The sequence below is a fragment of the Alnus glutinosa genome, chromosome 8 (assembly GCF_958979055.1).
Source record: "Alnus glutinosa chromosome 8, dhAlnGlut1.1, whole genome shotgun sequence".
In the NCBI taxonomy this organism is placed as follows: domain Eukaryota; kingdom Viridiplantae; phylum Streptophyta; class Magnoliopsida; order Fagales; family Betulaceae; genus Alnus; species Alnus glutinosa.
In genome coordinates this window covers 5,923,898-5,941,836 of record NC_084893.1, presented here as the reverse complement: position 1 = coordinate 5,941,836, position 17,939 = coordinate 5,923,898, and the positions used below count along the sequence as shown (strand labels likewise).

The following is a 17,939-nucleotide window of genomic DNA, read 5'->3' as shown; positions in this document are numbered from 1 at the left end:
TGACACCACAAAGATTAGTTTGGTACAACTAAAATTTTCGTGGATTAAATGGGTAATTTTTCCTAAAAGAAAGCACCTATATGATCCATTTTCTTTCTCAGTAAAAAAAGAAAATACCAAAACATCCTATCTTCGATGCTTCATGACATTGCATCGGCTAGAATCTAACTCCCACTTCATCAAAAATACGAACTTGGAGTAGATTTACATAAATACAGTTGCATTGGGTCCTTATCTTTTGCTAAAGATGGCATATATTTCCGCCTACTTTTATTGAAACTACATCGGCATTCAGCATTCTCCTCCAATCTTCAGAGAATTATTTGATGTCAATCTAGCTCGGCTCAAATGCTCGAAATCTTGAAATGCTATTTGATCCAAGAATGTCCATAGTGGCAGACTTGGCACTATAAAAAGTGGACACTTCAGCTGCCATAGAGGATGAGGTCGAACTGATCATGGGATAAGTAGTGGTGGTGTCATCCAAGTTGAGGACACTAGCATTCAAGAATGGAGGTTGTTTCGGTGAGGGGATGACACGTTCTTCATCGCTTAGCATCTCAACCACTTCAAACATGGATGGTCTTAGTGCAGCAGAAGCTTGCGTGCAAAGAAGCCCAATTCGAAGCACGTTCGATGCCTCTCTCACAGAGTATATGCCTTCCAAGGCGGGATCAACAGATTCAGTAATTTTGTTTGCCTTGTAATTCCTCCAAACCTGATGCCACCAATGAAAGCCAGGACACCATGCTGTCTAGAATCAGACTTTCATATGCTGAGAAAAAGTGAGAAAAATGTGCTTTCTGATATTTGCCTAATTTGTCTTGATTATATATTCTTGTATAGGTTGATTTTATTCGGTAATATTTTCAGTTAATTCTCCTTATTCAACTATAAATAGGCCATTCATGTACACAGTTACAGTATATAAAAATACGGAGTTCTATTCTCTAGTTTATTTTAACACACCCCATTAAGAAGATATCACTTTCATTAGCAATTTAAAAGGCAATGAATCTTACGGATTGCAAAACTGAACTTGACCCTTGCGTGAAAACACTGTTCTTCCTACCGCAAACAATCTCCAGAACCAAAACTCCAAAAGCATAAACATCTGCCTTCTCTGTTAGCTGTCCTCGAACAAGATATTCAGGAGCCATATATCCCCTGCAACAGATGTTATTGTTCAGACTTCAGAAGAAACAAAAAAGATACTTAAATTTTGTGTCAAGTTTGTTCTTACAGTGTTCCTGCTACTCCGGTGCTAACATGAGATTTATCTTGCCCGACACATCGAGCAAGTCCAAAATCAGCGATCTTTGGAGTAAGATTCTCATCAAGGAGAATATTGCTGGATTTTATGTCTCTGTGGATTATTTTTTCGCCACAACCTCCATGAAGATATGCAAGGCCGTCTGCTATTCCAGAGATGACATCAAACCGCTTCTGCCAGGTTAGGAGAAGGAACGTGTTCTTAGCTGCATATATAGACACCCAGAATTCAGACAAGTTGGCAATTGAATTTGAAAGCAAAGATTATTGGATTACTCACCGAAAAGGATTTGATCGAGGCTTTTGTTGGGCAGGTATTCATAAACTAGAAGGCTTTCTGGACCCTCAATGCTGCAACCCAAAAGCCTAACAAGGTTCTTGTGTTGAATGCCGCTGATCAAGTTCACCTCATTGAAGAACTCATCCGCCCATTGCCGCGTATTGAAGAATAATCTTTTAACTGCAACAATTGTCCCATCAGGGAAAGTCCCCTTAAAAACAGAACCAGCTCCACCTTGGCCTAGTTTCCTCGTGCTATCAAAAGAATGGGTGGCCTTCTCCAGTATTTCATACTTGAAATTCAAATCAGAATTGTCCACAGAAATTGGATTGCGACCAAGATTTTTTCGCTCTGCAGTGCAGTAAGAGAATTGAAGCCCGGATCATAAAATCAAAGACAAAAAAAAAAAAAAAAAAAAAAATGAAAATCAAGAGGCTATCATGACCGTCTATGGGTTTTGACAGAATTGCACCTCTTTTCCTCTTTGATATTTTCTTATAGGCTAATAGAGCACCAACGACAGCAATCAAAGTTACGGCAATTGATGACAAAATGCCTGCTATGGTGACCCAAGACGCCTCTGGAGATGCATGAAATGCCAAGAAAGGTATTTATTATAATATGGAGTAGGGATCAATCATGTCATGAGGATTACAAGCTCTTGACTCGAATGAAACAAGAAAGAAAGGATCTAATATGCATTAGAAAACTCATAGAAATCCACTGATCAAACATGTTGAGCCCCATTCAGAGAAAGAGAGACCCCCATCCCCATGTGAAGAAAAGTATCAGAAACTTCAAATACAAAGAGCTATCTTGAATTACCCAAAAAAAGAAAAAGAAATGCAATGTGAGAGTAACTTGCTCTTACCTGATCCCTTAATCAATGTGTCACTCCTAAGGAAATTCTCCGTAGAATACCTTAAATAACAACCAGCATTCATAACCCTGCCATCCGTGGCGGGCGCGCACGTACTCACCTTTCTCACTGCATTGGACAAGCAATTGCTGCAGTTACGAATGCTCTGTGTCGCCCAGCACTGAGCCATTGCATAAACAGGATTCCCATCTTTCTCATCCTCATACACTGCGAACCCCTTGCTCTTCAACGCAATCATAACCACACGCTGAACGACTCCAAGAACCCTTTCCTTAAACTCCTGTCGGATGTACTGATCTATGGTAACATTTCCGGGACCCCCACACCTCACCATATCATTGCCTTTGTCTATTGCCTCGTCATAAAACTTATAGACATCATAACGAAGGAAGCAACCGTCAAGATAAATTCTGGCCGAGCTGGCTGGAAGGCATCTGGGGAGCTCTGTTCGGCTCTCGCTGTGACAGGCTATGCAATCATTCTGGGAGAGGAAGTTAAAGCATTGGGCATAGGTGAAGATGCTCGGATCCGGCGAAATTACAGAATGGAATGCGTATTTTGATTCACTGACTCCCTTGGAGACTTCTCTCATTGCAACAATTAAATTTGGAATGAAGTTTGGTCTGCTGTCCTGATTTGATGAGCCGCACAAAAGGGTGGTTTCGGAGAAGGAGGGAGAGAAGAAGAAGAGAAATATAACGAGCAGCCATTTGGGATTTTGAGGATTTGGAACTGGGAGTCGCATTTATTTCAAATTGTGATGGGGGGGTGGTTGCTATGTTTCTTTATTGGAATTCAGAGAAACAGAGCATGTTTGATGCTCTGTTTCCTCTGTTTTCTTAATATTGGAGGGGAATTTATGAAGGCTGTGGGAGAGGGAGGGAGGAGGGATTGAACCCCATATGGGAATGTTATGGTTTCTGTTTGGATTTTTTTTTTTTTTTTTGTAGGCATGATTATTTGTTTTAAGGTATTGGGTTTTAGAGAGAGAGAGAAGGGTAGGTTATTGAGAGGATGTATGAGCTGGGTTTTGTTTCTCTTTTTCCTTTATTTAGCTACTGTTATGTGAGAGAAGATGAAAGGTATTTATTTATCTATAGAGTAATTCTACATGTAAATTAAATGTTCATAAAAAAATAAAATGACTTTTAAAATATTAATCATTCACTCAATGGTAATTTTAAAAGTCACATCATTTTTTGATGAACACTTGATGGACACTTAATGTACATGTAAAATTACTCTTATCTATGCATTTGATATTCACGCTTTGCTTGTACACATCATCCTTCCATACTATTAATTCAAATGAAACCTTTAAAAAAATGTTGCATAGTGGTCTAGTGCGATTTTATAGACTAAAAATGCGATTTTAAATCAAATCACAGAAAATGTATCATTTGATAATGCGTTTTTTAAAAATTGCAATGTAGAAAAATATGCGTTTTTAAATTACAGTTAGGTATGTTTTTAAAAAACACACGATTTTCAAGGCTAAGCTGAGATTTTAAAGGTTAAAATGTGATTTTTTTCATCTTAAATGCGTTTTTAAAAATCAATTTTTAAATCGTTCGTTTTTAAATCGTAAAACTAAATGAACCCGGACCTAAGGCTATAAGCAAAACAGTAATAACAAGGGATGGATATGATATATCATTTGTTTCCTTTTACATTTTGTAAAATTGAAATTTCAAGTAATTGTTAGTCATAAAGTCGAGGTTATCACTGGGACAGAACCAAAATTTCGTATCGGGAGGTGTCAAAACATGAATGAAAGGCCAAATCTAACTTGATAAAAATCAAGCCTAATTTTTAAGTATATATATATATATATATATATATCTGCAGAATTCACGTAATCTTGAAAACATTTTCCATAACATTTTATTCCATAACTTGCGGTAACCTTTTTCATTGGAAATAAAACGATATTCACTTTTTCCTTTATTTTTAGTCTTCTGTTCTATTTTGAGATGTGTCAAAATATTGGCCTACTTTAAAATACCAATGGATAGAATAACTTTCTTAATTTATCGTTTACTTTATTTGAAAAGTAATGACCTATTTTAATCTTTTATTGAAATTTAAGTTAGGGAGGATAATTTTGAAAATATGTATTTTCCATGAGAAAATTGCTAAATTAGTCTGCATGGTTTGACCTTGTAACAAATAAATCATGCAGTTTCAAAACGAACTCATCCCTACGTATAAATATCCGGAGTAGAGTAATTCTACATGTATATTAAGTCAATCACACGCTCAATATATAGCGACTTTAAAAGCTATCTTATTTTTTTATAAACACTTTATAGATACTTAATCAAAAGAGATGTCAAATTGCATGAGCAGGAAGTGGATAAAAATGGCGGCTGAAAAGATACTCGACCCATGAACAAAAAAGAAAAGAAAGAGGTTGTGTTCATCAAGGTGAGTAAATTCAATTTGCATGAGTGCAGTAGCCACTACATTGATGGACACCTTAGATATCTGCAATGGGGGATGGTGTGACATGCAAGTCCCATTCTAATAATTGGAGAACAATCGAGATCTCCATTGTCTCACAGCTAGCAATAGCAGATGCTAGCATCCAAAACCAACATGAGTGACCAAAACGTAAGACTGTAATAAAACTAAGTGGCTAGGCAATTCATTAGGCATTAGCAAAGGGTCATCTCCAAGAATATACAAACACAAAATCACAGGATCCCACCTCAGTCATTCCTGAAAATCGGTCCATAGAGACTATCCATAACTGCAAATTGCATGTTCTCCGACGGTTTCCAGTGACGCTTCCTTTGATTTATAAACCAGTTATTTATTTGTTTCTGATCTAAGCCTGTTAATTCAGCCAGTGCAACTTTGTCCACTTCCTGAAATAAGTAAAAGAGAGCATCGTTAGAATATATAGAAGCATGTCAAGCCAAGCGCTTCTTTTCTTGTTTATTTTTTATGTCTTTCTAAATTTAGCAGAAAGCAATTTGCAACTATGGTTTCAGCATGGATACAGCTTCAAAAGAAAATGCTTACGGTTGGGTATGGCCATTTGTAATGAATATTCCACCAGTCGAGCAGGATTTGCCTTGCTTCTTTAGGTAGCTTTCCCTTCTTTTTCTTTTTTGAAAATTCATGCTTCAGGCTACTGATATAACCGCTGTATTTACGCAAGAGTTTGTCCTTTAGTTCACGATCCTCATCCGTCCGCTGGCACTCCTCCATCTCTCCTCCGCTGACATCTTCATCAGATGACCCATCTACTTCATCTGGTAAGAGATCGACAATAAGAGGATACCAAAACCCACAAACTTATATTTGGTTTTCAACTGGTCCTTGCTCCAAAGAAATGTGTTCAACAGCAAACCAAAATATGGAGGGACCAAAATGAAGTCATAAAGGGATCACATACAAAGGATCTAATAAAAATTGGCATTTAGTGGTATAAATGCCAGAGAAATTCATACACAAAAAGAATGACACGAGTACAAATTGATAGGCATATTTTCAAATAAACATAGGTCAAAATTTAGTGTTACTGCAAGTACTCAACATGCTCACTTTCCCACCATAACGCTTTCATCATAATTCTCAGGAAAACAACCAACGGAGTCTCTAGTTTAAAGAGATGAATTCTCTTTTGGCCAGAATACATCCAGATGCATGAATTTTGTCACAAACTTACAACCATACTACATGCATTGCATAGGCACTCTATGCCCAAAGAAACTGAACTCAGAAAATGTTACTTTCAAATATAAAGAAAGAACCGACATGAATTGAACTAGTTTTAGAAAACCAAAGAGTACATTGTTGAATAGACCAGCCATTTGATGTCATACAGCATATGAATGACTTTCATCAATCAAGGGTGGATGTTATGGGAAACGGGAATCATCATCATAAACAATGAGAAAGGTAATAATTGTATTCACTCTAAATGTATAAGTTCATAAAGTCAATGGCAACCCATAACCTTTGGTTCAGATCATATATGTGTCCACAAAATTGTCAACTACCATACACAAACAACTTGATTCTAACCTAGGATAAATGTTACGAATAACAGACTTCTCTGTTGGCTCTAAAGGTTACTCCTGAATAAAATTTTAAGACATTCACTAAATAATCATCCTTTAACTGTCAAAAAAAAAAAAAAAAAATCATCCTTTAATTTCAAAAATAAGAACATAAACATATTAGAGGATACCAATTTTTCACGACTAGGTCACCATAAACTAGGAACTTTGGCAAGTGAATGAAGAGGAAATTGGACATACAACATAATCATGATCAGTGGGCCACTGATCAAAATGGGATAGGGTTTTGGTAAACTCTAGTTGGGAATCTTTGTTCTTTGGCTTGGAAGCATCCATTTCACATGCAGGTATCTCAGACCATTCTCTCAAATGATTATTAAGTTTGAGGCTCTTCCTAGTGTTAAAATGCCTTTAAATTCTTAACTTTTGGGCGGACCATCTCAATTTCCTCCCTTTGGTTGACGGGGTTTGGCAGACTAAGGTTTCTGGTTCTCCTATGTTTCATCTTTGTTCTAAGCCGAAAAGCCTGAAGAAAGTTCCGTGCAAACTTAATAAGGATATCATTTCTCAGATATTTCCAATAGGTGAGATTGGCTAGAGATAAACTCTCAAGTTTCAGCAACTCCTCCATTCCAATCCCTCTGACTCTAGTCCTTGGAGAGAGGAAGTGGAGGCTATCCATGAGTACCATTTTAGAAGGACAAAGAAAAGTTTTTTAAAGCAAAAATCTAGGGATTCAACGGCTTTCCGGATATTACACTCATTTCGTAATGCATTTTAGAACTGCTTTTTGGTTTATAGCAAAAAAGCAAAAGCATTAACAAACAATTTCACCCACAAAACTTACAAAACACTCCAAACAACTTTCACATTTATGTCACATCATAACCAAAAAGCAAAAAAGCACCTTCTAAAAAGCATTACCAAACGAGCCCAACAATCTCCTGGATCATGAAATGTGTTACCACTTTGCTGCACGCGAATCCTAGGTCGTCGTCTCATGTACAACGCCCCAACCCCTTTTGACATGTAATCTTGTGCCCACTTAGAGACATCAAGCTCACATTCCACTTCTCCATGTTGATGGGGATTTACGCCAACACCTGGCCGTGTCGACGTGGAACAACATGTTGAATTACTTGCAAATTTGGCCGATTTCCTCCATCGGTTGGATCACCCCATTATCATTGTTGACGGCCCTAACCAAGAAGAGCCCATGTCGGAGCAAATCATGGAGGTCGGTGATCACATCGGGGCATTATCCATTGCACAACAAAATAACAAGGACTCACAAACTTATCTCAATTTCACAACTACGCCAAGAGTGCAAAGCCCACAAATGTGAAAGTCCACCGAACGAGCCCCACTATTGCACCTAATGGGCAACTTGGTCACAACCTCGTCGAACTGAGCCAACAACGGCCAATAATGAAGAACCTAGCTATAATCTTTTGAATCCCATCCAAACAGCGCTCCAAGGACCAGACCCCATTAGTGTTAACCAAGTCACAAACTCCGATTTCGGCACTCATTGAGCTTATCAATACCATTGATTCAGGATCAGAGACATTGGGCACCTTGTTTTGTTAGGAGGCACAAATGTCGTCTGAGCTTTCTTTCCCGAAATGCTAACATGGAGCTGATATGGAATGATGTGGCAAGATGACAAGTCTAATCTGGTCAGGTGCACAAATGGCACAATTTTATAGGCGGCAATGTGGCCACATGTACCAGTGGCAAATAGCCATTAAGTTTTTTGACGAAACATTAACAGAGGCAGTAAAAACAACAATATGTAAAACCCAAGTAGTATAATTGACACTTGAAAACTTTGATAGCTACTTAATAAACCTTGCAAACCACAAGTACCCAAATGGTATTTAACCTTTTTTTCCAAGAGAAGTTGCTACACGTTCCCACTTCCACAATAGGCTTGGCAATTTTTGACACGAACCCGACTCGTGAACCCGAATTGCCAAGCCTATTCCACACTTCCTGACATAGTAGTGAAAATCACCATTAAAGTGTGTACTTGGAAGTGTGGGAGTGAAAAAGTGTGTAGCATTTCTCCCTTTTTCTATGATGTAGCTATTCTCTCAGCTTTGCTTCTTGCTGGCTGCTGCCTCCGAGTCAATAAGGAGTAAACTGCTTTCTTGTATATTCTATTCTTTCATTTTTTATAAAGTATCATTCAACCAAAAAAAAAAAAAATAAATAAACACCAAAAAAACCACATGAATGTAGCAAAAAATATATATAAAAACAAATAAAACAAAAAACAAAATCCCCATAATAGCGAAAAGAAAAGAGTAGAAGATCAAGTTCTAGTTCTCAAAGGTAATAAATAAAAAATAAAAAGAAGAGAAAAAAAGAAAAAAGAAACAAAGAGTTGAGTAGTGATGGAGGAGTGGGCCAGCGAGCGCACAGAAGAAAGGCAAGCTCATAATGGGTGTAGCGAACAACTATTCTTCTCATGGAGGCAGGACTCCATGTTTCCATGGATGGGATGTGACGATAAGCCAATGCCCTAGTAAAGGAGGCGGGCCCCGCAAGCAAGCACATAAAACAGTGCAAAGCGAGAGAGAGAAAAGGAGGGAAAGAGAGACAAAGAAAGATTCGGAGGTTCGTTGTGTCGTATCGCAGTCAGTGGGGTAGAAGTGGGGGGAAAGTGGCGTCTTTCAAAGGTGGTACGGGCTGTCTGAATCGCTAAAGAAAAAGTGATTTTCTCCAACTCCAACTCAAGGGAAGCTCCGCCCAATGCTCTTATTTATTAGCTTGTTTTCCAACTTCTTTAAAAATCATAAATGGTTGATTTTTTCGAATATTTTTGAATTTGAAAAAGACATTAAATTCTGTGCAGGTGTGAAGAAGGAGATCGAGTGAGGGTTTTACTGCTGGTGACCACGACTGGTCGCTGCCCAACAAAAGTTAAGGCTCCTAGGGAGTAGTGGTGCCGGGGCGGTGGAGTGAGACTAAGAATGGCAACCGCAGGTTCCACCACTGCGCTTCATGGTTTAAAAGCTGTCTGCAGCGGGAACTGCGGGAGTCCATGTGGGCTCTCGGACTACTTTTCCTCAACACACGTTTCCCAACTTTACCCTTCCCATTCATTTCTTTGTCTTTCTCCTATCTTCTCACTTCTAATAGGGAGCTCGAGCTCATGTAGGTCCCCCACATGAGCTCCACATATCTAATGATAATTTTCAAACACAATTCCTCGCATACGGTCTCTATATATCATAGTTTTAAGATTTCAATCAGCTTTCGGTGTGTTCTTTTTTTTCTTTTTTGATTCGTGTATTCTACATAGAGTGCGTTTAAAATTACGATTTCATAAACAATAAGTGCAATTTTAAACCAAATCGCAAGACATAAATCGTTTGAAAAATTACATTTTTAAAAATTACAATTTAAAAAAGCAAAAAAAAAAAAAAAAAAAAATTAGCCTTTTCAAATCCTTGGTAAAATGGCATTTTTTTGAAAAGGCCAAATTTTAAATGCTAATCTGCGATTTTAAAAGTTAAACTGCAATTTTGCCATACACTTAACTGCATTTTTAAAAATCAATTTTTTCAAATTATACGCACTTTTTGAAATCGCACACCCAAACGGATCATTAGAATGCATGTCAAAAAATAACTTTCAAACCGGTAAGTTGTAACTGTTCAATTTTTACACAAAAACGCCGACCAAAATTTTTTCGTGGCAGTGTTTTTTTTTTTTTTTTTTGGTAATTAATAGTGAAGATATTGAAAAGTAAATACATGAAATTATAGGGCTTCCATAACCAATTGTTTATATAACTTTGTCTACGGTAAAACAAGCTCCCAAGTAAATTCATGTCATGGACTAACGAAACTGCCTCTCCGAAAACTGTCTATACTCGGACAATTACAATAGATTTTCCAGAAACTTCCTAAAGTACAACGTCCTCGTGTGTGTGTGCACACCATGTATGAAGCACCATTCTGTGAGAGAGAGAGAGAGAGAGAGAGAGAGCTTGCAGTTGGTTTGGTTTTATGGTGAATTTGCTAGGTGAAGACAACCCCAATTATCTTCTTTTGACAGGAACTAGACCAGACCAAAACAATCTTCTGGACATGACAGACGATGTTAAACTATAGACAAGTGTAATATGACTGTCTTTAGACAACAAACAAGGAGCAAGAAGACTCATAATATTAGGTTAATACCTAGCAAGACATGTTTAATTGCCAACAAAAATACGGGTAAACCTTGAATCTTCCTAGGATAGCGATACTTCTGCTATCACAGAATCAATCTTTCACAATACAAAAGGCATGCACTTGTTCAGTGCATTTCAGTCACAGAGAAGGAGAAACAAACGTGTGGAGAAAAGAGATAAAAAGTGGAGTGGTGGATACGTACATAATAACAGAAAAATACGGCTTATATCTGATACAAACACTCCCAACAAACAAAATCAAATAAAAATAAAATAAAATAAGAAAAGGATCTTATGCTCAGAACATGTATTACGAGCTTATTATAAAAGCTAGAGAGAGAGAGACGCTTATTTGGTTATTGAAGAGAATAATGGAAGCCAATCTTCAATCATTCGAGGCACCAAAAAACAAGAATAATGGGGGTACTTCGGCCACCCCCTTGGCCAAAATGGGGGTGGCCGGCTACCCCCATGGTGGCCAACGGGGTGGCTCAACCACGCCTCTTCTTTTCTTTTCTTTTCTTTTCAAATTTTCTTTTTTAAAAGTTCTTAATACTTTTATTTTTTTAAAAAAGTTAAATTTTTTTCAATTTTTCATTTCTTTATTAATTTTTAAAGTTTTTTATTTTCTGTTTTTTATTTTTTTTTACATTATGACACATGTTGACTCTCAGGAGTTGACTCTCAGGAGTTGACACATGTCCAACCGTTAGTTTTTGGACGGAAAAATTAATGGAGGTACTAATTCTGTCTTTTCCCAAATCACAGATACCATCTGTGATACGAATGAAAGCACAGGAGACAAAAAATAAAGTTTCCAAACCACAGGTACCAATAAGGTATTTAACCCTAATTTTTATCAAATAAAAGAAATAGAAGACATAATCTACATGCCATAAAGACAAGGATCTAGGATATATCGAGCAAAAGAAAATTCTTGTCTTAATCAAACATTCAGAGCCTTGCAAATCTACTGTCATAGAGAAATACTTCTAAAAACAGGAATTGAAGGGGCTTCGCATTCTAGCGATAGGCATTGATAAAACTACAATATCAGTACCTTGAATGAGATACATTACTGCCAGTTCAAAAGTAGAAGAGTCATAAATGGGTGAGTGGCAACACTGCTAATACAGAATGCCCAGGTCTTCCAATATAGACAACAAATCAGTTTAATAGAGCCACGGCCTCTAACTCAAATGTGTTTCATTCAAAGGCAAAAAAAAAAGTTCACTTCAAGAGGGCTAAGTAACAAACAAGTTTTTCCACTCTTCAACACTAGGGGCATGAAATGAAAGAAATCTTGCATATCATCTAAGAAGCAGTATGACCACCATGACTCAAAGATTGGGATGGGATTAACAATAATATCAATGTGGCAGATAAACCTTCACAAGAAAACGCACTTCCTAAACAGCTAACAGCATGTAATCGGAGTAACGTATGTCAAATAGTTTAAAAGATTCAAGACAAAACGCTCTTTCCTAAACAGTTAACAGCATGTAATTGATTTGTGTATAAAATTCTACATTGGAGTTATGTCTAAGGTATACTAAGTCAAAAAGAATTTCAATGAACGTGCTCAAGCACACAAACACTGATACCCCAAGCAGCTAAAATGCAATCTAGAGCTACCATTGCCAAATCTCTCATCTGCAATTCCTTCAAAATTTAAAAATCATAAATTTTTTACGCGTGTCTGAACCGCTTTAATTATATTAATTAGTAACTATCCACATTGATGGCTCTTATTTCCAAACAAAATCTATAACCTCCAGGCCACCATGACTGGTACTAAAGTTGCATGAAAAAGCAGCTTTCTCTCATGCTGATGCTAAAAATAGCTTGGGACCATACTTTGTGTGCATTCTCATAGCCTTGACCTCATAAAAGAAAAACTAAAGAAAACATTTTGGTGACAAAATCCATCTGTACCAAGTACAAAAGCCTATGGGCTCAACCATTATTTAAATATGCACATAGCCTTAAAAGTAGGACATCAACAGTGATCAAGCAAATTTTAATATATGAGACAGGTCTGAAAGGAAGATGAGATCAGTACTACAACACGAGCAAATGTAATATTTTGGAAACCTAACTCCCAGTACTTCACTCAGCCATGATCATGTTTTCAATGCAAGATTCTACTAGGAATCTATGTGTTAACAATATGCTTGATCAAGAAGAAAAGGGGCTTCCTTTAGGTTAAAGTATTATTTAATACATTTGCAACTACCTGCAACTATTCCTGATGAGATCCATTATGTTCATAGAAAACATTTTCTCGATCTCTACTATTTGGGATGGCAGAATTGATCGTCCTGAGAACTTTCCAAATGTTTAGTATTTTATTATCGCCCATGGTATCCATACATTAAACTCAAGTGACTGCCACCAGACATCATAAAGACCATCGCCATCTGCCTAGAAATGTGAATCACAACAAATTGTTTAAAAGTGAACTAGCATATTTACACCCACATTGCAAAAGGAGTGGCATCATTGCAATCACCAGAAGCATGCATGTCCCATTGATTGAAGTAAAAATAGTGTCTCAACCTTGCCTAAAACTTGAATAAGGTATGACGGAAACCTTCAAGAGCCACCTCGAAAGTTGAGGTACAAATTCTATTGTTCTCGTGAGAACTGTGAATGTGGAAGGTTAGATGCTACAACTCACAATACAACACGAGCCTCTATCAGCAATATTCTATTTTTATTCTAAAAACAATTTTGCAAACAGACACGTACCCATCTAAGTAAACTTCATTTTCAGGTTTGATAGCGTCCTAACAATGGAAAGAGAAACTAAATACAGCTAACCAAGCCCAATATATTAACATATTAATACAATAGCTATAACAACGGGAAGGATGCCAGCCCCCCCAACATAATCTGAAAATATTCTATATGTCAAACTGAGATTTTGAAAGTGGTTACATAAATTAATATTTAGTTGAAAATCAGCTTAACATATGGACAAGTTACACAGATTTTAATTTGGTCTCCACTAACTTGTGTCTCAAATAATGTTATCTCCAATGCTAGAAACTTTCGTCGATAAACTAATCAGCAGGTTGTTGCAGTCTTAGGTGTAATTAGGAAAAAAATCCTATCAATAATTCAATGCTACAAAGAGAATCATTCTTAGGTTTACACATCATTCAAGATTTCAAGCAAAGTCGCACCTCTCCATGTATGGTGGAGGCTTTTGCAACCCATGAAAGAGGGGGGAGCAAGACAGTTCCGGAAAATTTTAAACTAATTTCAAGAAGATATTATTAGTCGTGGCATCGATCATTGAATGAAACCATGGAAAAGTCAAGTTCAGTCATCATATGTAGAAGAGTTTTCTTGGAGACATTTACTTGAGAATAAATGAAAAAAGAAAGAAGAATTATCATCAAGGGTTATTAATTCTATACTAACATGAGAGAGAGAGAGAGAGAGAGAGAGAGAGAGAGAGAGAGAGAGAGAGAGAGAGAGACAACAACCATCCGTAAAAAGAAAATGTGCAAAACTATTAATGAGACAACAACCATCCGTAAAAAGAAAATGTGCAAAACTATTAATAATAACTATAGTAGTTTTTAATTCCTGAGAAACAGCCAAAAGAATGAAATTAAAAAGAAAAAAAAAATGAGAAAAAGAAAACCCAGAGAAGATAAACAGCACAAAAAAAAGTACACAAGAGTTAAAGCTTCAGTACTAGACTGCAGAGTCGTTATTAGAAGCCTTGGAGATAAACATTGGTTATTAGAAGTGGAAACAACAAAGAGGGAGAAAAATAAATGAAAAGGCTTTGAATCATCCAAACCCAATAAACAAAACATTCCTCCACGTTCCCTTCGGTTACAAAAGTAAATACAGGCAACTTTCCCAGCAAAGGGTCTCTCATCCATTTCTAGGGTTTTGGTTACTTATATCTGAAATCAGAAACCTTTTTTGTTCAGTAGGTATAAATGTTCAGAACCAATTGGGGAATTTGGCCTATGAAACCTACTATATATTTTTTACTGTTACTCATGTGAGTCTGTCCACTGCTAACCTATCTTCTCCTTTCTGACCTAAACACCCTAATGTGTGACCATGTAAATCCTCTTGGAAAAACAAAGAAAAAGTTAAAAAAAAAAAAAAAAAAAAAAAAAGCCCTCCCAGAATAACATGGAAATATAAAACCCCCACAGCACAGAATTCGACAAAGTAAATAAAATATATACTTTCATATATAAACAACCCAAAGAGAGAGAGAGAGAGAGAGAAAGAGAGACCATAAACGCAGATTCTGGAAGCACCATTGCAGAGAGTGTTGAGTTGCACTTCAATGTCGTTCAAAAACGAAGTCGCTTCGTCGAAAGGCCTTTCGAGATCCGATTTATACTTGCACAATATATCGCAGTAAGTTTCCTGCTTGAAAGAGAAAGAGAATGAAAATTAATTAAAAAGAAAAGAAAAGCCGGATAAATTAAGCATTCTCAGAGAGAAAGAGAGAAACCATGAACTGATCGAGCTCTAGATCGGCACCCAAGCGAGTGGAAGCAGCGGATGTCCTCTTACAAATATCACTTTCTCTTCGAATTTCGTCCAACACGTCAGCTATCTCCGGTGGTGCTCCGACCTGTACAAAACAGAAAAAAGAAAACCCTAGTACAATCAAATACCATAAAAATCTCCAAATTTCAAAATCGCCAGGAGCATAGCACAGTCTCCACTACAGTTGCTTCACAGTATCCATTATAGCCAACTGTTTTTTTCTTCTACTTTTCCTCAACGACCGGAAAATCCGTAACAAAAGAACAAGGAAAAGGAAATTTCATAGGAAAGCACGAGCTTTTAAAAACACATAACTGAAACTTGAGATCTGAAGGAACAAACGAACACTTCAACTCGACGAAATCAATTGCTGAAAACGACAATTTGGTAGTTCAAAACGACAACTTTATGAAAATCATCAGGACTCATAAGAACCTTCTTCAGTAAGCCTCTCTAACCAACGCTGTAGTATTACTCTTTCTGTTTCATCACGAGGTTCTAAGTTTCATTTTCCTTACGTTTTCCCAGCAACCAAACGGAGAGTCCAAAAAAAATAGAACAAACAAACAAACAAACAAAACAAGACGGTTCACCTTTTGGCAATCGATGTAAGCTTGGAGAAGCTTAGGGTAGAGAGGATGGGAAGCGATTTTGGCTCTGGTTGCACCGGAAACCTCCTCTTCCGAGCCTCCTCTTTGAATCTCAGCCACCATGGAAGCGGCGTCGGATACCACCGACGACACTGAACCGGACAACAACCGGTCCGGTCTAAACACCGGTATCCGGTCGCCAAAACTGGGGACCGGAGACGGGAAGGACTGGCCGTAATTGTTCACCAAATAGTTATCCAGTGAAGGGTGCACCGTGAAGTCGGTGGCAGTAGAATGGATGCCATAGAGTTCATCCATGTCGCCGAGAGATCGACAAGCTAGTGGCTGGAAAATGGAGATGGGTAGTTGAATTATAGAAGAAGTAGAAGAGAGGAGAGTGGGAGTGGTGTGTTTGCCTTTGGGAAGTGTAAATTTTAGCGTACAAACAAGGAGAAGCTGGAGCAGCCAGCCTTCAGCCTCATCAGTCCATCCATGCTTCTTTTCAGTTCTCAGTCCATGTGGATTAATGGGTCCACGCTCTTAATGGAAAGCGTGGCGATCAACTTCCATCATAATAATAATAACACAACTTGTTCTTCGGATTCATTTAGTGTTACTGTTAAGTGATTATGGTCGTCTTTAACAAGTTTCAACTGCTTAATTTCTTAACTTTTAACCAAGTTTAATTGAGAAGTTTATTCATTTAAAAATAAAACTAATCAAATGATTAAAGGGACCCCACAAGAAAAATTAAACTAATCAAAAGTCAGATGTCCTAAATAACTATGACTCTCACAGTTTACCTCTCATTTCACTCTTATTAAAATTTATACTTAAGACTTTTGGTATAAGAGAAACCCTAACTTTACGGCTTACCTCTCATTTCACTTATTAAGGAATGATTTAAATTTATACTTAAAATTTTAAGATAAGTAGTGAATTTGAATCCTAACTTTATAGTTTACCTCTCATTTCACTTACTAATTACTGTTAAATTATTATTTATCTTAAAAACTTAAGTTAATGTGAAGAGATAAATTATAGATTTGTATTTTTTAAAATAATAAAAGTCTTAAATTTGAACATCACATTTGTCATTTATCTTAAACTTTAAGAATAAATAATAATTTAACGTAATATTCAAATTAAATTAATAATAAAGATGTTTAAGTTGAAATATTAATTACCTTTAATTGTCACTCTCGTTTTGGAGTTACGACGTAGTGTAGAAAGGCGTCGAGAAAATAGAGGGTGTTCATGCACATGAAGACGATGAAAATCACACAAAAAGTAAGCGCGAGTGCGCAGAGGAAGAGTGGTTGTTTGGTTCAAGAACACTGGGAAAAAGAATAAAATAAGGAAAGAAGAGATTGAGTCGCCCACTACATACGCTATGTGACATGAGAGGAGTAGGGGGGGAGTAGGGGGAGTAGGGGGAGTAGGGACTCGTGAATGAAGTGAAAATACGGATCACTTTCTTCATGCAGTCATTCCATCTCCATTCTCCAACCCTTACCTACCCCTCCCATACCTTTCATTAATTTACTCCCTTCCTCCCTTTTTCCCTCATCATTAAGTAACATTTAACCCCACAAATAAAAATGTCAATTCCGTGCTTAATTATTGCATTGCCAACAAAAATAATAACAATATTTCATTCACACCATCAAATTTTTTAAATTACTTTTAATCATAAAGTAGTTAAGTGAAAGAGTATGCTTAACAGAATGAGATCTCACACTTACGTAAGGCATAACGACGTAGTGTTAGGTGGGAGAGTACGCTTAATTAAGAAACTCAATGTTAAGGGAAAGAATACGCTGAATGAAATCATAAATTGAAAAAATAAAGTAAACTAAAAGCTCAATCAAATAGTATGTATTGTAGCATGAGCATGCTACAATACCTGTGGTGGATCCAGTTGGTGTTGTCTTTTTCCGTTGATGAAAGGCCACTTCTTGGCGGCGCGTGGACCTCACGCACCGTCAAGGCTGACTCCCATTCCTTCTCCTTCAACCGGACATTTGCTGTTTATGTTATTGTTTTTGTATTTTTTTTGTTTATTTCTGGACTTATTTGTTCTTTCCCCCAACACTAAACCACCTTAACTGGTGGCTCTGATTTTTGACATCCGTGTCACAAATCTTTAGGCCCGCTTCTTCGGAAG

General features: G+C 37.1%; 2 protein-coding genes across 3 annotated transcripts; both read right to left on the bottom strand.

Annotated features, from left to right (window-relative positions):
* Positions 1-78: 78 nt before the first annotated feature.
* LOC133876362 (cysteine-rich receptor-like protein kinase 42) lies at positions 79-3,297 on the bottom strand. The gene is made up of 6 exons (XM_062314631.1): positions 2,424-3,297; positions 2,025-2,132; positions 1,553-1,903; positions 1,244-1,478; positions 1,023-1,167; positions 79-718 (listed from the first exon to the last, which is right to left on the bottom strand). Exons 1-6 carry the CDS (start codon positions 3,175-3,177, stop codon positions 335-337), a joined length of 1,977 nt encoding a protein of 658 aa, XP_062170615.1. The 5' UTR covers positions 3,178-3,297; the 3' UTR covers positions 79-334.
* Positions 3,298-4,916: 1,619 nt separating this feature from the next.
* LOC133875377 (homeobox protein knotted-1-like 6) lies at positions 4,917-16,300 on the bottom strand. Of its 2 annotated transcripts, none has more exons than XM_062313494.1 (5): positions 15,776-16,300; positions 15,145-15,267; positions 14,921-15,059; positions 5,460-5,692; positions 4,917-5,302 (listed from the first exon to the last, which is right to left on the bottom strand). In XM_062313494.1, exons 1-5 carry the CDS (start codon positions 16,088-16,090, stop codon positions 5,144-5,146), a joined length of 969 nt encoding a protein of 322 aa, XP_062169478.1. In that variant the 5' UTR covers positions 16,091-16,300; the 3' UTR covers positions 4,917-5,143. The 2 variants fall into 2 exon arrangements, with proteins under 2 accessions (XP_062169478.1, XP_062169479.1); XM_062313495.1 differs by having other exon boundaries at positions 14,921-15,056; positions 15,776-16,297.
* Positions 16,301-17,939: the final 1,639 nt, after the last annotated feature.